Genomic DNA, 20823 nt, shown 5'->3' on the forward strand with positions numbered 1-20823 from the left:
GCCAGAGACATGTTTTAGCGTGCTTTTTTACTGGGTGGAACAATGAGAGCTGCTGCCCACTAACAACATCAAGTTTACTGCCCTGGGTACACGTAGTACCATTTATTAGGGACATACATGTTAATTAAAAGTACCAATCAGAAACAAGCTATCAATTAATTGAATATTTGCATATGGCAAAAACATAATTGTATGATACTGATTTCCAATTCACTTCAATTGGGATTTAACTTTTGCGCAATTTAAGTACACTCAACCTTAGTCTCCACTTTCGCACACATGGACCTGCTTGTCTTTATCCCAGGGTAACCAAGGTGACACCACGGGACAGTTGGCTGACCTATGTGAGCTACTGGGACACAACTAGCTTCAGAGGCCTCCCCGCAACTGCTGAGCTGTCCTACTGCAACTGGACCTGCCTTGGCCTATAATTTGACCTGCCTGATCCCTGCTGGCCTCTTTTGGAGTGAGTCCCTGATCCCCAAGAGGTGCCTTCCCAGTCCCTGGACTCTTGGCTGGTATCAGATTGTACTCCTCCTTAAGGAAAGGTGAAAATCCTGAAATTTGGGATCCTTGCAACCACGCTTATTCACCAAAAGATGCTGCTGCCCTTGACGACTGCCAGTGCCAAGCTTTATTGAGATCTACTCTTTGTGCTGACGGCACCTTCCAGCAACGATTGGAAATGCGAGCTCTGCACTTCACACTATAGCAATGACAGCCTGTGGAGACTGCCAACGCAAAGCTACAAGAACGACCATCCGCGCAATCCGACAGGCTCTTCGCACTACTACAATGGCTGTCAATGGCGCTTGGCTACACTTCGCTCTACAGCGATGACCGTCTGCAAAGCTCAGCCTTCTCCTTGCGACCTCCTCCACTGCGAATGGAACTCTTCGCACCAGACTTAGAAGTTAACTTTTCAACTGGACTAACCTGCTCTCTATCTGACCAACACTTCTATGCTATCTGGCTGAATTTGTAACTTCACCTACGTCCAGCGTGACTAGATGGCCACGAGTGGCACTTTGTGATTTTAGGAGCTATTTTCACTAAAAATGTTAAATTGCATATCTTCGGTTCCATTGATTGGATTTTTTGTCATTCTGGTATAATTTTATTTATTAAAATATTCTCTATTCTTCTAACTTGTCTTCATAATTTTCTAGTATGGAAAACTAAACACCTCCTCCACAACCACCAATTTATATTCCATCCCTGTATCAAAAGAGCATCAAAGTTGGACTAGCCAATATGAGGGAGTAGCTTCTACTCTCTAGTTCAGGATAAAACACTTCCTTGACACTTCTTGACTTGTCCATGGCATGCAATGCAGTTGCCTTCACAATACTTCTTGAAAGTCTCGGACATTGGGGGAAGTACCACTAGATCTGTGCTACAATGGGTGCAATCATTCCTTATTGATTGCATCTCAAAAGTCAGCATTGGATCAGCTGAACTATCCACATTACCAGTAATGTTGCATCTCTCAAGTTCATCCCACTTGTGTCTTGTCAGCATCTAGGATGCCACCAGTCTCACCTCCTTGCGTAGGGGCCAGCAAGCTTCCAACAGATGCTGACAACACGGAAATCCACTTCCACTTGGAAAATGATCCAGTGAATCAATCCAACATTACCTTGTATCTGAACTGCATATTTCCCTCTGCAATCCTAGAGACTGGACATTCTCAGCTTGATTCACTGCCCTTTGCCTGGCCTAAAAACCTCCGAGCACCTCTCTCTTCTGCAACACAATTGAGGAGTTTGGGCATTTTCTTGCATTCCAGCCTCATCTTTGCACCACGATGTAATACTGTGGGAATCATAGTCAAAATGCTGCTCTCTCCCTAGTCTGGAAACGTCTCCCACTCCCTCATACAGAGTACAGAATTAAGATAACAAGAGTCCTTGCCTTGACTAGTGTAATATCTATTGTGGCCTTGACAAGTAACCCACTACCAGACCTGACTGTAAAGACTATAAAACCAGGAAGCCAGTGTTAGAACTGGGGGTCTCTAGTTGGCAGGGGTACCACTGTCCAAATAGGGACTCTTGCTTCTAGTCAGGGTAAGGAGAAAACCCTCTGAGATAACCCCTGCTCACCCCCTTGGTAGCTTGGCACGAGCAGTCAAGGCTTATCAAAGGCAATGTGTAAAGTATTTGTACCAAAACTCACAGTAACAGTGAAAACACCACAAACTGACTCCACAACAGTTTAGAAAAATAAAGATATTTAATCTAAACTACACAAGACCAAAACGACAAAAATCCAACATACACAGTTCAAGAATATAGTTGCAAAAGATTTCTTAATGTTAGTGTTAATATAATCCACAGTTGTGTGAAAAGTTCACAGTTGCGTCACGTTAAGCCAACAGTGCCTTTAAATGCGACAAAGTTCCAAAACAGAAGCTGGTGCGGTGGAAAACAAGCGATGCGACACTCCTGAGATCTTGGGGAGGCGATGCGACAATTCCGCTGGATGTAGCGGCGTGTGGCGACGAATCCGGTCTGTATGGGAGGGCTGCGATACCTTGTGTGGATTCCGGTGCGGACGTTCCGTAGTGAAAAATGTTCGCAAAGGCACAATGCGATGATCCTCGGGGGCTGCAACGATCTCCGGGGCGACGATGCGCGGTCCAGCGACGACCTTCCTCTTGCCCTTGCTCCTATGGGAAGATGTGCTGGTAGCCACTGTAGCCAGCATTCCCCATGATAGCCTATGGGCAAGGTAGCCTTACTATAGTGAAAAACGAAAATGGCTGCCATTCACTACCAGAGCATGTCATCTGCACTAGCACATGCTCTACCTTTCACACACACTGCACCCTGCCCAGGGCGGTACCTTGAGCCTTCCATAGGGGCGACCAATGTGCACAGAAAGGGAAGGGTTAGGCCTGGTCAGTGGGGACATTGACCAGGAGGTCATGAAATGAAATGAAATGATTACGCACTTGTATAGCGCACGACTACCCGTAGGCATCTCAGCGCTTGTACGAATACCGCTGAGGAACCCTTCCTGACCTTTCCCTGTGAGGAGCCCACTCCTCGGCACCCCCAAGGTGAAGTCAGGCATCCTCAGTGTTGTTGGGGCCATTGTAGAGATTAAGCAAGCTATTGCCCAGAGGTGCAGAGTGGGACTCATTATTAGAATAGGCACCGAGGCGAGAATTATCAGGTCCGAGGAACTTGAGTCCCGAGACTCGCCGAGGCGGGAATTGAACCTTGATCCCGGCCAGACTACTGCATCAGGGTCTGCCTCTATAACCATTGAGCCACACTTCTCTACCTGGCAGTTCACAGACTGCCCACAGGCACTGCGGTGGCAGGCCTGAGACACCATTTTAGGGCTACTCATGTGGGTGGCACAATCAGTGCTGCAGGCCCACTAGTAGCATTTGAATCACCAGCCCTGGCACACTCAGTGCACTTTACGATGGACCAATCACAATAACAATGTATACAGAGAGCATATACACTTTAGCACTGATCAGCAGTGGTAAAGTGCCCAGAGTCCTATTGCCAATCACCACAGGTCAGGAAAAATAAGGGAGGAAGAAGCAAAAGGTTTGGGGATAACCCTGCAAAAGGGCCATTTCCAACAGCCAGTATGAGAAATAATCTCTGGGACTTCATTACACCATGTCCTGCAGCTCTGGACAGTCTCCCAGTTGATGCCATGATGAACCTCAAGTCAAGTACACTACCCATAAAGTGTACTGTGCCAAAGGTCCTGAATGTCTGCAGAAACTGACACCATACTACTTCCTGACTTCCTAAATATCTAAACATTGGCTCATCCAACAATCCTTGAAGAAGATGAATGATGGTCTCACATCTCTGGGCCCACAGGGACCGAGAGCCTAGAATGCACTTAATCACAATCCAAGAGCTGAACCCAACCACACACAGTTGAAGAGAGATATTCTTTAGACTTAGCTTCAACTGAGATCACATATAAATGGTGTCGTTGAAGAAGATTGAACATGTAAACCTAACTGTGGTATCTTGGTATTCTCTATGCTATCCTTCTCTACCTCTATTGGAATGTTCATGTGATGCACCTTTCAGAATGTTGGTGTTCTGCCTGAGAGTTTACAGTTGGCTGGGCTGAGCACCATGTTGGATGCTCCTGGTGGGGTCTCTCTATACAACTTGGATTAAAGCATCTCTTAAATACTTCATCACTTGTGGACATTTCATCATTACATATTGGCGACGATCTTAAGAAAGAACCTACATTTGTCAAGTCAAGAAGTACTTCAAACTACAAGATATTAAGAAAGAAATCTACAAATTATGAAAGGACCTCCTGCAACAAGAAAAGCTACCCCAACTGCCAGCATGACCCCACCAGTGACCTACAACCAGTCGCCCACAGCAGTCTGGCAGTTGTCCTGTGTACCAGTGAGTCTTCAAATTTTAAGTTGGAGCTGTGCCCTGACGCTGGGTAAGCCTGTCTGTTTTGACTTTGGGACTCACGCTGTATCCTCACATGAGGGTAAGCATTTTATTGGGCAACTCTGCATTTTGTCCTATTTACAAGGAGAGTCTAATTTATGCTGTGTTGGAGGTGTGCCCTTTAATGGGTTAAACCAGAATCGTTTCTGCTCCTGGCTCATCCTGTCTTATGCCTTCACATGAGAATAGGCATTGTCTTTCTTCATCTATGCTGTTTGGGGAAGAAATGTGTCTGATCTACTATGGATTTATGTCCTGCAGTGTCTTTTCTGGATTGAAAATTAATTTTTTCAAAGTTTTACTTTGCCCAAAAGAAACTTTTCGCTGCAGAACTGGCCCCATGTTTTCAATGACGTTCTGACACTTTTACCGGTTTATCACCATGGCTTGTTACTTTTATGTACTTTAATTTTGCCTTTATTTAGCAAATACACCGAAAATCGAGCCATTGAAGTCATCATCAGTTCAACCGTCAGTTTCCTCATTTAAAAATGCAGCGCGTGTGTGCACGCTCTAACCTGCTGTCTTCATCAGAGTTTCTGTGACGCCGATGTGGAGCTTCTGTGACGCGTCGTCCTCTCTGCATGATCTCCCGATGTGGTTTGGGTCAAGAAGCGCCGTGAGCCACCCTGCTATGCGTCACTCTGCGTGCCACCATGTTTGTTTTTGGAGCCTTTCCGAGCGCTGTGTACATTGTCTGCTTCAACGTAGCGCTGGGTACATTGTCTGCCTCAACGTTATTTGCCATTCAGCGGACAGCGAGACAGGTGCCATTTAGAGTTTCCCTTTTAGTCTTTGTGATGCAGCAGACAGAGCGCCATGTTAAATCGAAGGTACTGTGTTTTTTTTCCTTTATGTTAGTGCTGGAAAATCGGAAGCGCACCCGCAGTCTGTTTTTCATTACAATATGGATATTTCTCGGGGGCTAGAATCGAGCTCCGGTGTTTCCTCCACGTTGCCTCCACTTTTTCACGGTGACAGGCACACCAATGACATTAAAGTAATAGCGTTTTGTGGTAAATAAAACTTGCTCGTCAACCTCATTCCGGTGACAGGCACACCACTGTCATTCTGTTTTTACATGTTTTAACAAAGAAATGGGGGTTAAGAGATTGTTTTTGCTTCACGGTCATATGACATTTTTCATAGTAATATGTTTTATTTAACTGGTTTATGAGTAGTATATGCTTTTTGTGTATTTTTACGGTATGCTAAATTTCCATTATATTCCATTATTAGCTGTGGTTAGCATAGGGGTGGGTCTAAAGTCCCATTTCCTTTAGAAACATGTTTTTGTGGGGGTTGGGTTCTATGTCTCTCCACCCCACTATGCCATTTGGCATAATGTGTTCTTTATAGATGATCCAATGGGTTTTAAGTCCCATTGTCACTTTTTTTTTCACGTGCTACTTTTGCTGTGGGTTTCAGTCCCACCTGTTCAATTTGTAATGGGTTCCAGTCCCATTTGCTTACAGTGGGTTTGAGTCCTATCTGTGTAATTAATATGTTTTTGTAATGGGTCCCAGTCCCATTTGTTTGCAGTGGGTTTTAGTCCCATTTGTTTAATTTGCAATGCTTTTGCTATGGGTTCCAGTCCCATTTGTTTGCAGTGGGTTTTAGTCCTATCTGCTTATTCACAATGTTTTTGCGATGGGTCACAGTCCCATTTGTTTGTAGTGGGTCCTAGTCCCATCTACTTTATTTAAATGTTTTTGCTATGGTTTCTAGTCCCATTTTACTGTAGTGGGGTTTAGTCCCACCTGGCACTATGTCAGTTGTCCACACGGACCTCGTTTATTTTTGTTTTGTGCCCTGTTTGGTGTGCGTATTTTAGTCTCCTTCAGAGGAGCTATGCTAGCGTTATAGTCCTATAGCATTATTGTGTTTTTTTCACATTTGCTTGTTTACCTGTCACTTTTAAGAGTCTAGGTTTTAAGAGTTTTACATCCACATATTTAGCTTATGTTTTCTCTATTTATGTGCTTTTATGCTTTCTATGCTAAATATGTTCAGATTTAAATTTGTTCAGATTTGATGTATTTTTATTGCAACTTTTTGCACTGTTATCTCTTGCATTACGTTATTGTATTTTGCTTAGTGGTAATAGTGTTTTGATGACGTTTCTCCTCTACTTTTCCTCATCTTCTTGAAATGAAAGTTTCTTTTGTTCTTTCTCTTTTCTATTGCCTTCCTTTGTTTTCTTCTTTTTAAAAGTTCTGTAAGAAGAGAGGATGGTTTATATGGTGTAAGAAGGGAGTATGGTTTATACTTTTTTTTCCATTCTTCTTTCTTTGTTCTCTTTTTATGGATGTTTTCTCTTTGCTGTTTTTGGCTTTTTGTTTTCTGTGTGAGAGGAGAGGATAATGTGGTATCTTGGTATTCTCTATGCTATCCTTCTCTACCTCTATTGGAATGTTCATGTGATGCACCTTTCAGAATGTTGGTGTTCTGCCTGAGAGTTTACAGTTGGCTGGGCTGAGCACCATGTTGGATGCTCCTGGTGGGGTTTCTCTATACAACTTGGATTAAAGCATCTCTTAAATGCTTCATCACTTGTGGACATTTCATCATTACACTAACCTATTCAAGTGGATGCTAACTTCCCATTCCAACAATTAGGTTCTATTCCATCACCTTAGATCACTCTGAAGTTCTTAAATAAAACTTCTAAATTGAATAGGAAATACCAGTGTGAAGATTTTTAAATATGCCCAAAGTTATAACGTTGTCCACTACCTTCTCAATGGCAAATGCCCTGTCCCTTCACAAGGAACAACCATGTCTGCTTCCCAACTCTAAAGTTATTCCATACTTGTAGATTCTCCCAGATTTCTGCTTATACAATTTGAACAAATTAGTGTCTTCAATTTGTGTCCACAGATGGCTCTCTTTGCGCTTAGGTCTTTGATCTTAGCCACACAAAATGTTTTGTGAACCAGCAACTATTCTTCGCACATGTTGAAAGATAGGATGTATTGCCATTGCCAGATGGTGGAGGAGAAATGCTTATGAAGGAAAAGCAAGTTAATTATATATGTCTTTCTTTTGTACAGAGAGTGGAATGAAGCATTACTCCAGGATGCTTGTCAACTGCTTGCAGAAGAGATGACCCTGTCCCCAGATGCCCCTGGAGGCATGGTGGCATTCCGGCGCACTCTCACACTCAGCTTTTTCTTCAAGTTTTACCTGACAGTGATTGACAAATTAGCCAAGGCGCTTAATGCAAATGTAAGTATGGTAAACCAGATTACATTAGAATTATACACTGGACTAGCAACATTTTACCAAGCCGTAATACCCATGAGCCAACATTTTTTCAGCACGTCCACCTATCTGCATCATATTCTAGATCTTTTAGGGAGAACAACTGTATCCCTGCATCATGTTTACTGAAGTCACAAAATATAGATTTGGCAGTAGTGCAGTGAACAAAAAATATTAATATCTATAATTTGATTTCTTAATTATTAAATCACAGACTGATAGTATTTTGCACTTAATTTGCTCTGCACCTTTCACCATTTGAAGTATGGTGTAAAACACCTAGAAGTAGCTAAAAATGCATGTACTTGTCCTCCGTTCCTTTCCACTGCTAATTTACGTCACAGAGACACTGCACATATACTACTTGTTAACATTGTTGAGTGTGGGGACGGAAAGCAAAGCCTCTAGAGAGTCATGCTGCTTGTCGCTTCCCTCATCATATGTAAATAATAGCATATTATTCACTGCAGATCTTGATATATGGCTTCATGTCCTGCTGTTATTTCAGTCTGTTTTAGGTAAAATACAGGTATTTAAGCAGAACCAGAGATCAGCATCATTGCACACTGTAAGCAGTGATGATCCTAGGGTCTGGTCACCCAGAAGGTCCTGAATATGGAGCTTAGAATATGGGATTTGACCTTTGCACTGTATTAATTAATGTCTCATCTGCGTTCATTACTGCACTAGCCCCTAACAACATGTTTTATGGGGCTACATGTTTTTTACCGGCGATAACAATGGAGAACCTGACCCTGCATGTGCCAGCTCATACCCACACTGTGCAGAACAAGCGGAGACCAGGATCCTGTGTCCTATTATAAGACACAAAGTATTATTCCCTGCACATGGACTGGTTTACAAACACTGGACTCTGAGGTTCTCTTCCCTGACCATTGACGACCCTGAAAGGTCATAGTCACAGACTACTACACCCCCACCTCCACCAACCCATCTTTGGAGCCTTTAGAGCTTTCTTTTGAGGGCTCGCTACTGGGGCACCTCTGCAGATACTGACAATGTGACGTCCATTCCACTGTCCTGAAGCAGTCTACCGATGCGGTAATAGACCCCCACCTGACAGGGAGTTTATGAGTAATTGCCCTGTGTTGCAAAGTCATCATGTGCCATAGGCACCCCCCAACTTTTTGCTGACTGATGCTGGTGGTAACTGATTTTTCCTGACCCTGGGTTCTGCCTAACCAGACCCAGTCCCAGTGCTAAGCTGAAAGGAAAACATTAGAATACAGTTAATACACCTAACATACACTGGGGTACACTATGCTATGGTGGGGTACCCCTGTGCTTGGCATGACCTACCCCATAAGCCCTTAGTATATAATTGGTCAGGGGATTGAAACTACTTAGAAGTCCCCAGTACCCTGGGGCAAGGCAGTTAATGAACCAGCATCATTTTCTGCACTTGCGTGTGTGCCCTGCTGAAGACTGAGGCCAGTTTAAAAACAAACCTGGGTGCCAGGACAACTTTTGAAAAGTAAATTGTGCCCAAATTCAACGTTGACGGTAGAGGCACTTAAAAATGGATAACCTACAATGTTTTGGCATGTTAGGGACCCCTAGGGTCTCCCCTAGGTATACCAGGGATGGGGGTCAGTTATCTATAAGGCACACCCTTATAAAAATGAGTTTTTATATGCCTTGGTAAAGTAAAATTTCACATTTCACTCCCCAAATTGTGATAAAGTGCTGCTAAAATTCGACTTTGATGCTAGGAGCACAGTAAAAGGAGAATCTGCAATATTTTTACAGATTCAGAACCCCTAAAATCTCCCCTGGTTGCACATGAGCTGGGGTTCCAGTAGATATAGGGCAAGTACTTATAAAATATGTTTTTGTAAGTCATGGTGTTGGAAAAATGGCCCAAGTAATTTTTCCCATTGCAAATCCCTTGTTACATAGGTTAACATGGTAGGAAGTTATTGATTCATACCTATAGATATGAGAGGACCAGACTGGCCATTCCAAGACTTCCCAGAATGGTAGTAGTAAATCCAGCAATATCCTATTGTTGAGTTTCTCCTAAAGTGTACATACAAGAAGTTATAAGACTTTCTTGTTTGTAAGTCCAAATCCAGCCTTCAAGTGGTCTGCCTTAAGTGGTCAGAGTTAAGTGGATTAGCCAGGCTGCTTTGAAGAGGTGATAAAGAGCCCCTGGTGTTACCAGCTATGCTGGGAGGGCAGTGTGCCAGTCCATAGGAATGCCAGGCCAGGGGGTGGAGTCGTAAACCAGGGCTAGGCTTAAGGAAGGTATGTGCAGATGGTAGTGGGAGAGTATAGGGAAATAAGCCATCCCTTGGGGTGTGTTTAGCCAGGTCTTGACTCTGCTGGAAAATCTGCCATTATGGATTTGGAAGATTTGATGCACTATGGGACAAAATAATGTCACACTCTACAGGATGTGGTCATCGCCTTGAGGAGTTACCCTGCTTTCATTGGTCAGGAGTGACCTGCTGCTTGACCCAGAGAATTTTGAATAAGTATCTGAGAGAGGCAGAGACCTCCAGATCGGCTGCTTGAAACTTACTGAAGCAAGAAGTGCCCTGCTGAGAAGTGTTGCTGTGCAAAGCTTTCTAAGGCCTGACCTCTGAAGACTGCACAGTCTGAAACTACAGCCCTGTGGATTACCTGGCTGCCAAAGGACTAAGAGTGGACTCCCTGCAAGCTGCAGGTTAACAGAGCTCACCTGGACATCCCCACAAAGAATTCCCAGCCTGGCTACCAGTGGATTTGTAAGGGTTTTGTTCAAATGGATTGCGGAATTGAAGTTTCACATTTTCAAGGACCATCTTGGAGATTTCAGAACCTTGGATTGTGCGTTAGATACTTTGGGACCTGCAAGCCGAACTTCAGGAAGCAATTCTAACTGGACCCCGCCTGCTGGGGAAGGCGGCAAATTTGGTGACATTCTCAAGATCAATTTATAAAGGTGTCCCTGTCAAAGAAAACAAAATGACTAAAAGGGCCACTGTTGGTTTCTAAGCACTAGAAAGTGACTAATCTTTAAAAATACATATCATTGGTTCACTACAGTGGATTTTTTTCATTTTGGTGTCACGTAAAATATACCAATATATTTCCTATTTTTATAAATTGGTGTTGGATTCTTATTATGTGTTGTGTCTTAAGTATTTACTGAAATGGTGTCTTTAAATGCTTTACATACCTGTCTTTGAAGTTAAGCCTGTCTGCTCGCATCCACGTTACCCATGGTTGAGCATAGGAATAATTTTCTAAGACCTATGCTGAGTCCTACCATGTGTTAGTGGCCTTATTGCCAGTGGCAGACCTATATTTGCCCCTACCAATAACCCACTTTCCAACACTCTGCTACCTGAAGGCTCACTTTTAGTCTATGACGCCTTCCTTGTCTCCACTCAATGGGGGCCCAATTATACTTCGATAATATAGAACAAGCAAGGGGATTCCCTCATTTACATATTTTCACCCCCATTTGCAAATTAAGCAACACTTGTTAGCTATTGGGCAGGAGTTAACCCACAGGGGGCATGTGCTTCCGCCCTCACATGTCTATCGATGCCCGGCAGACTCCACTTGGTTTCATGATAAATCCCTTGCCAATATTGTGTTTATGGAATAAGAAGCTGACCTTAAGCTCCAAGGATACACATCATGTTTCACAACAGTAATGTGTTAGAAGTGAAGTAGTGTGGCTCACTGGTTAGAGGCGGCAGACCCGAGAGCAGAGGACGGCCCGGGACCAGGGTTCGATTCCCGGCGTGGCAGGTTTCTGGACCAGGGTCAGCGGACTCGATAATTCTCTCGCCTCGGTGCCCACTCTGATCAGTGATCACACTCGGCAACTCTGGGCATTAGCTTGCCTCATCTTCACTAACGGCCCCACCAGACCGCCGGGGATGCCTGGTCTCACCCTCGAGATACCCATTAAGGGACCATCTCTCAGGGAAGCCAGGAAGGGTTTCGCAGCGGTCGAAGCGCCTTGGGACCCTACGGGTAAGTAGTGCGCTATATAAATGCCAATACAAGGAACAAGTATCAAAGATAATTGTGCTTATATTTTTGCAATTTTTATTTTTTATTTACACAGAACAATATTCGTGACAGTGTCCCCCCTGAATACAGAAGTGCAACAGAGGTTTTTCATAAGGATCCGGCCTCCGGCGTCCAGCTCTTTCAGGTTAATATTAATGCTGCACTACTTTGATACCGGGACCAGTGTTGATCAAACAAATTCTTAATCACAACGGCATTAAGACAATAATTTTCTCTAATTCTCTTTTTCATGTATGTGAATAATATTTACAATGTGCCACCTAAAAGTGATATAAAGACATAGGGAGCAAAGCCACATAATGTATTTACTATAGCATTATTGAAAATACTTTTCTACACACAGGTTTGTCCAGTATTAAATTAAAGAAACAAATCGAATCCAGTGGATAAAGTTGAGCTAGCAATATTGATTAGTAAATAAGACGCAGCATCTTTCAGGATAGTTCACATAGAAGCACAGGAAAGAACAGACTGTTTGCTGATCTAGCGCCTATCAAAAGTACCTAATTTAGCACTATGTTCATATGCTATTAATATTGTTTATTTCTACAAAATCCTCCGATTGCATGCAGTCTCAAAATGTATCCTCTATATTCCTAAAATCCAGCATGAAAAACTGTCCTGACTGTCATGTCGTCCCGCCTGACCCTGTTACCGGACAGGACAGGCGGACAGGAAACGGGAACAGGAAATGAGGTTGACAGGAAGAGGTAGTCTGTAAGCCAGTGCGAGGCTGGCAGGGAATAAAGAAGCACGTAACAAGTTACCTCTGTCTCGGTGTGTTTATTACGAAGAGCGCTGCGACAATGGCGACGAGGATGGGATCTTCATAAAACCCCCACACGCAGCACCATCGCTCAGCCATCCAGTGTGGCCGACCACCGAACCCTGCAGCACCGATCCTGACCGCGCGGAAAAGAGCGCGAAAGTCACGGTGCCTCAAGCCGTCTGCCGGAAGGCCAGAGAGCGTATGCTAGAGCGCTGCTCTGCGTGTGCCCAGACGCCGCCTGCTGAGAGAGACGCTGCCTCTTGTGAGACGAGCGCGTGTGCCCGAGCGCTGTCACCACGTGTGCCTCAAGCTGTCTGCCAGAAAGTCAGAGCGCGTGCACCAGAGCGCTGCTCTGTGTGCTTCCGGACGCCGCCTGCCGAGATTGACGCTGTCTGCGGTGAGACGAGCGCGTGTACCCGAGCGCTGCCACCACCTGGCCTCAGATGCGAGCAATCGGCTCCACACAGCGCCGCAGTGCTGAAAAGCAGCGCCCGGCCCCAGGCACCAAGAGAGAGGCGAAGGGGCTGAACGGGAGGACAAAACGAAGTACGAGGGTAAGTTCAAACCCTGCAGACTTCCCTGCGCGCCCACGAATATAATCTGCAGGAAGCACGAGAGGAGTTAAGAGACACTATGTCTCGCGCGGCGGCCATGTTGGGGTCAGGCGCCAGCGCATAGAACCAAACCACACACCCTTGACGGCGGCCATCTTAGGGTCAGGCGCCATTCAAAATCAAGGAATTTGCTGAGGAACAGAGCGGGAAACACGCGCCCAGGGTAAAGAAGGACCTCGGAGCAAAGAGAAACCCTCACACAACATAAAGAAAACATTTGTTGAAGCCAACAACGATACAAACAAAACCTGGACCATCTCTAATCCAGTTATACAGAGCCAGTCAGCTACAAATGTCCGATACGAACCCTGACAGCTCATCAGGGGTGAACGACGTAGCAGGACCAGCAAACACAGGAGGTCCAGTTCATCCGGTTAACACGCCCACGATGGCCACCAACCCCATTGGAGCATCGTTCATGCGCCAACCACAACCACTGCCACTGACGCCAGGCAATAGTATGGGCCCGACGTGGAAAACGTGGAGTGAAGACTTTGAAGATTACATGGTAGGATCCCTGGTGCAGGACCCCAAGCAAAAACTAGTGGCCCTGAGAAATCTGATAGGCCCGGACATTGCACAAATCATCAAAGAACTACCTAACGCAGCAACTGCCAGCTATGAAGAAGTAAAAGTTGCCCTTGACAGGCGTTTCCTTCACAAACGTAACGTAGACTATGAGCGCCATACGTTCAATCTAGCAACGCAAGAAAAAGACGAATGCATGAGCGACTTCATCATGCGCATAAAAAGACTAGCGCAATACTGCGATTTTGACAATTTTAAAACAGAAGATGCTCTGAGACTCCGCTTCATTGATGGATGCCAATCTGAAACTCTCCGTAGGAGACTCCTAAAAAAGCCGTACACGTTAGAAGAAATTGAAGAACTAACGAGAATCAATGATCAAGCAGAGGACTACGCCAAACGGATGGGAACACAAAAACCATCAGACCGAAAAGACCAGGCTCTGCGAGTCCAGGCGCACAGATCTTCCAAGACGACCAGGCACACATCAAAATCTCACAAGTCTCACACCACCCGAAAGACATCGTCTAAACAGAGTTCACAGGTCGTCAGCCAAAAGACATGACACACGACATCACGCACGAGCCATAAAAGAGAGAGGAGGTCGGTCATCCAGCTGGTCCAATTCTAGTGTCCAGTCAACATACTCCCATCAATCAAGAGGTCGCTCCGGAAGTGGTCACCGCACCAGGTGTCAAATGACTGAATCCTACCGGTCACGTAGAGATACCTCCAGCGAATCATCATCGCACACTCCAACATCACAAGACAGTGATGAGTATAACTGTATGGTATCAGATCCGGACCGATTGCAGCGATATCCAAAGCTTGACATCCTGATAGGTGACCACCCAGCCAAATTTGTCCTAGATTCTGGAGCCTCCTTAAACTACATCTGCGCCCTAGAATATCACAACATGAAGCAAAAACCTAAACTAGAACCCGCAGCTGTTCGCATATTCACATGGATGTCACGCAAGCCGTTACCTTGCCTGGGTCGGTTTCACACCACTCTCACATTTAAGGATCGGAAAGTTGATGCCTTCATCCACGTAGTAGAAGGGCCAGATGTGGCAGACTGTCTGCTTAGTTTACCCACAGCAGAAAGACTCAAACTCGTAGAACTTCTCTACATGACTGAAGATGCTCCCGACATTGTAGCAAAATTCCCAAACCTGTTCAAAGGTCTCGGGAAGTTAAATCACTTCAAGGTAAAACTCCACATCAACGAAAACGTGACACCTATCGCTCAACACCACAGGAAGGTGCCGTTCCACTTACAACAAGCCGTCGACGACGAGCTCCAAGACCTACTTCAAACAGACATCATAGAACGCACGACAGGACCTACTCCATGGGTATCGCCAGTTGTGGTGGTCCCCAAAAGGGGGCAGGACAACAAGATCAGACTGTGTGTCGACATGCGCGCACCCAACACCGCCATAGAGCGGGAACGTCATCCTGGGCCCCACATCAGCGGCATGATCACAAAACTCAATGGCGCCACAGTCTTCTCCAAACTTGACCTAAACAAAGGTTACCACCAGTTGGAGTTACACGACAAATCTAGATATATCACGACCTTCACTACTCAACAGGGCCTGTTCTGTTACAAACGCCTGAACTTTGGCATTTCCTCGGCCGCCAAGATCTTTCAGGAAGCCATCAGACGGGTCATACAAGGCATCCCAAATGCCTTTAACTACAGTGATGACCTACTGGTATTTGGAAAGAACCAAACAGAGCATGACACTGCGTTGGATAGGGTCTGCCACGCATTATTGACTAAAAACCTAACACTCAACGCCAGCAAATGCGAGTTGAGACACTCTAAAATTCTATGGCCACATATTTTCCAAAGAAGGAATGAGACCGGACCCTGAAAAAGTAGCAGCTCTTGCTGACACTCCAAAGCCCAGAGACGTGAGTGACCTTCGCTCCTTCCTTGGAATGGCAAGTTATTGTGCGCGCTACATTCGAGATTATGCCACAATCAGCTATCCACTACGAGAGCTCACTTGTCAAGGTCAGCCATTTGAATGGACTGAAGCATGCCATCAAGCCTTCACTGTAATCAAACAAGCTGTCGGGTCTGCCATCAACCTGGCATACTTCGATACAAAGAAGAAAACAGAAATCACAGTAGACGCCAGCCCGGTGGGCTTGGGTGCCATTCTAGCCCAGTACCGCGAAGACTCTGATCAGCGACACATCATCGCATACGCTAGCCGCAGCCTCACGGACACTGAAAGGGCGTACTCCCAACCGGAGAAAGAAAGTCTAGCTGTCGTATGGGCGTGCGAGCATTTCCACCTGTTTGTCTATGGCAAGCACTTCACGATCATCACAGACCATCAGGCGCTCATCACGATTTGTGGGAACCCCAATGCGAAAATGCCACCACGCATCGAACGGTGGGGCCTCCGCCTGCAAGATTACATCTTCACTATTGTCCATAAACCAGGGAAAGCTGAAAACCCAGCTGACTTCATGTCTCGCCACCCACTACCTGGTATGCGAGCTGCACTTTCTGTAGCGGATGAATACCTTCATTTTGTCGTCGACACAGCATGTCCTCCCACAGTTCCAGTTGAAGCCATACAGGAGGCATCTGCGCTCGACCCCCTTGTGCAAGCCATAATGACTCGCATTCGCACAAACTCATGGAGGGACGTGAAACAGTCACCTCAAGACTCTGCTCAACTGCGTCAAGATCTCGCTGCATTTCAACGTGTACGTGATGTACTTTCCATTAGTGACAATGGTCTCCTCTTGAGAGGGGGGAGGATAGTGATTCCACACAAACTACGTCAAGGAGTCGTCAATTTGGCACACGAAGGCCACAGAGGCATCAATGCGACCAAGAAAGCCCTGAGAGAACGTGTCTGGTTCCCCACTCTTGACAACATGGTAGAGACAACCCTGAAAGACTGCATGACGTGTCAAGTAGTCAGCCGAGAAGAGCCACCGGCACCACTGCAAATGTCGGAACTACCGGAAGGAGTATGGCAACAAGTTGCAGTCGACTTCTTCGGACCACTACAATCAGGGCAATACATCATCGTAGCCATGGATGAATATTCTCGATTTCCATTTGCACACCTAATATCATCTACCCGGGCAACCACAGTGATCCCTGTGCTCGATGAGATATTCGCAGCCTGGGGCATCCCACTGCGTGTAAAGACAGACAATGGGCCTCCCTTCAACGGTCACGAATTCACAAACTTCGCAACCCATCTCAACTTAAAACACCAAAATATCACTCCACTATGGCCGCAGGCAAATGGCATGGTAGAGCGATTCATGGGAACACTTAAAAAGGCAATTCAGCAAGCTGAATTAACTCACCGGGACATTCAACAGACACTAAATGAGGTACTAAGAGCATATCGGAACACGCCACACACCACCACTAATCAGTGCCCAGCTACGGTGATGCTAGGAAGAACACCTCGAACCAGAATACCCATGTTAAACGCGGCCCCTCAACAACGACATATCACTGTTGATCACAACACTCTAGTTGAAATTGATCAGGCAAAGAAGAACAAGATGAAGACATACGCCGACCGGCGTAGCCATGCCAGAGACTCCAACATCCAAGAAGGAGACTGGGTAATAGTACGGAGTGATCGACAAGCCAAGGCAGACAGTCGATATCTCGATACTCCCCTACAGGTCATCCAGAAAAAAAGAACCATGATCACAGCCAAAGCGGATCACAAACAGATAACGAGAAACATATCACACTTCAAAAGGTGTAACAGGCGTGATCGACATGAAACCTCATCCAGCCAACTTTCAAGCGACTTGTCTAACCAAAGCGATGGCAGTGATCAGAACCACCATAGCGACCAAAATCACAGCCCCCCACGAATAGCGGAACCCACAAGCCATCACAGTCACACACCAAGGCGAGAGAAGCGCCCACAACGCCTGATCAGAAAACCTCGACGCCTTGTTGAGGAAATGTAGAGGAAATTAGACTTTGTAAAACAGGGGAGATGTCATGTCGACCCGCCTGACCCTGTTACCGGACAGGACAGGCGGACAGGAAACGGGAACAGGAAATGAGGTTGACAGGAAGAGGTAGTCTGTAAGCCAGTGCGAGGCTGGCAGGGAATAAAGAAGCACGTAACAAGTTACCTCTGTCTCGGTGTGTTTATTACGAAGAACGCTGCGACACTGACCTACTGTTACCTCTCCTTTTTGCTTGAAAATGGCGCTCTCCTCCTTCCCGTCCTTTGCATACCTGCTCACTAAGCACCGGCTTCTCTAGGTCACATGCATGTTTGCCTTCACTCTATTAATGCTCTTATGTAGACGTGCCACAACGTCTTTCAAAGATCATAACCTCTCCTTTGAAACCCATACCCCAGAAACCGAAAAATACTACTCTAGCTCATCTATTAATGCCACCACTCCTACCGCATGAACTCACTCACCACCCCCACCAATGCTCACACTTAACTCCTCTTAATGTAATCTATGACAAAGAAACTGGAGTAAATGTATGGAATGGTTGGGCTGAGAGTGCAAGCCTGGTCCCAATAACATACATACACATTTTGAAATAGTGAGACCTAATCCAGTCTATGGCACACTAAGGTCTGTGTATAACAGGCTCTATAGGCCAATGTGTTCAACTGCAACAGGGATCTTATTTCTCCTCCTTAAATGATGATGAAAAGACCTCTGTGACTGTGCAGTAAACTATCTATTGCCCTGATAAATTGTAATGGAAATCCCTTCAATTCCTGGAGGAAGAGGTTAATCCCCGGAGAAACCACTGGTGAGTATGGTTGGGAAAGTTTAATTACTTTAGCACCTTATCCACAAATCTGTGCATTTTCCTTTATCACCCAATTCTGAATCAGCCCCTAACAATTTCAAACATGAATTCAGTTTTCTATGTAAGGTGGTGAGAATCAGTCTATAGGCTTAATATTTTAAGCATCTGTGTTAGGGCTGGGAGACCCAAACGTAGAGAGTAACCAGCTTGTGCAACTATAAGCAACAGCATGGCTTGACCTGCCACTGATCCTGATAACCATAATGGATTGAGCCCCATTCACATTTTGAGCAAGCGATATGAACATATCAGGCATCTGGCGAGATAAAAGAACATGAAGCTAGAAATTGTGGTGCATGCATTCTTGGAATCCAACATTGAATGTATTTTATTAAAGCATTACCAAAATACATTCAGGGATGTCCACTTCTGATCCACGTACATTCATGACAACTGTCTTAGCCTAGTCTAAGTCCAACCAGGGGATAGTGCCTTAGAGCAAACTAGCATTAGGAAAGTCAACAGTTTCCATGGCAGATAACTATTGGCTTTGTCAGTGCTTTTTATTTTGCTACTGCCACTCCTCAAGAGAGTCCAGCCAAGCAAAGTGCAAAACATTCATTGGCAGAACTAACTACTTGCAGTGCTTGAACACTGAAGTCAAGGGCAAGGGAGTGTGGAACACTAATCGCTGGAAAAGTGGTATTTATTGATAAATTCACATTTTCCAGCCGTAAACTGAACATTCAAAGACAATATCACCACGGATACACGCGCATTCATTGCAGCCATCTTTTTATGTGCATTTTTTTTAACACAGTACATTTTAAAAAAACTATTTAAAACAACTGTGGATACACACCTATGTATGGCAACCATCTTTGAATGTATTTTGTATGCACTTTGTTAAAGCATTAAAAAATGAATTGAAATATGCCTGCTGCACATGCGCACGTCAGCAGTGGACGGATACATGACATCTACGGCTGAGACCAAAAAGGGATGTGAGATCGACAACAAAGCTTGAACAAATAGCTGACTCAAAGCTCACTCTCAGTATATGTAATATATTGGAAGCAATAGGCTCCAACAACTGTCTGTAGCTGAGACCTAAAAAAACAAGCTTCTGCAATTCCTGTGTTTTTCCCCCTTAGATAATGGTTGCTCCTTCATATGCATGGATACTGCAAACAATTTGGCATTTATCGATTAGCAGTCCATTATCTCAAAACAGGAGCGCTGGATAGTTTTAATATGCCAATTGTATCCAATTAAGAATTTGACTTTATAGAAAATACAGTTAGGCAGATGTCTAGTTTTTGACAAAGGGAATGTGTGAGTTTCAAGAATTTCAATATAATTTAGTCTAGCAAGGTTCATATATGTAGTTATTATTTATGTTGCAGTGCATTGCAATGAAATCCCAAGGGACATTAGGCTAGATTCAGAGTTAACAGAAACAGGTAAGTTGAGAAATCTGATTTGTATTTCAGAGCATGAAAGTCTCAAAAATTCTGTCCATTTCCACCTCATACATTTGGGATTGCAAGGAGGAAATGATTACTTGCATTTACCCCACAAATATTTCCATGACCTCAAGAGCAAAACACACTTCATTTTATCATATAGAAGGCCTTTAACCTCAGAGGACTGTTTCAATCCGTTTTTTTTAATCCTTGATGTTGAGGATCCCCCATCTGCTCCAGACATCTATCTTCTATACTAATATAATAAAGAGTGAGACCAAATCTTTGAGGCGGGGAAGCTCTGGAACCACAGCGCCAACCGGAGCACCGAATGCAGCATTGGAAAGGTGAGGCAAAGCAGATGGACATAGGCTATACACCAACGCAACATATACTTTGGAGGGGACAAAGCACGTTGTGTGACAACGTAGTCCGCTGGAAGTAGCACCGGCTCAGAGGTGGGCGTGTGCGTACGTTTGGAGCGTGTGAATAGCGTTCTATAGCGCTGATTGGAGCGTGTGAATAGCGTTCTATCGGGCTGAGTACGCCGTCGGGTGACGTTATTATGTCATTATTGATGAGCACCGAGGTGCAGATATCATGTAATGGGATGCAGCACATAGCAGTGTGATGGATGACATAATGTTAGAGACAGGTAGTTTATGATTTTCAATATGCTGGGATCTTTGAACAGCTCTGCAGATCCTGTTATGGTATTTCTTATGATATCAGTTCACTAAGATTATTACCCTACAGGGTTGTCCATTCTTAGATTATTGTTTTAAAGTTCATGGTCCTCAGCAGTAATAGATTTAAAGCCCAGATGATCAGAGATCTTCTGGGATGGGCTTTGTCACTATCATCTCATATA

The 20823-nt window shown here is 44.9% G+C and overlaps 1 protein-coding gene across 2 annotated transcripts in view; it reads left to right on the top strand.

Moving 5' to 3' along the window:
- LOC147709416 (xanthine dehydrogenase/oxidase-like) overlaps positions 1-20823 on the top strand; it is a 736168-nt gene that overhangs the window by 289130 nt on the left and 426215 nt on the right. For both annotated transcript variants that reach the window (XR_015296692.1, XM_086927985.1), the window contains exons 15-16: positions 7517-7691; positions 11815-11904. Coding sequence is in view for 1 of the 2 variants with exons in the window: in XM_086927985.1 (XP_086784111.1) it covers positions 7517-7691; positions 11815-11904 (265 nt within the window). In the remaining variant the exon portion in view is untranslated. The remainder of the gene's footprint in view (positions 1-7516; positions 7692-11814; positions 11905-20823) is intronic.

Source organism: Lissotriton vulgaris, chromosome 6 (assembly GCF_964263255.1).
Source record: "Lissotriton vulgaris chromosome 6, aLisVul1.2, whole genome shotgun sequence".
NCBI lineage: Eukaryota > Metazoa > Chordata > Amphibia > Caudata > Salamandridae > Lissotriton > Lissotriton vulgaris.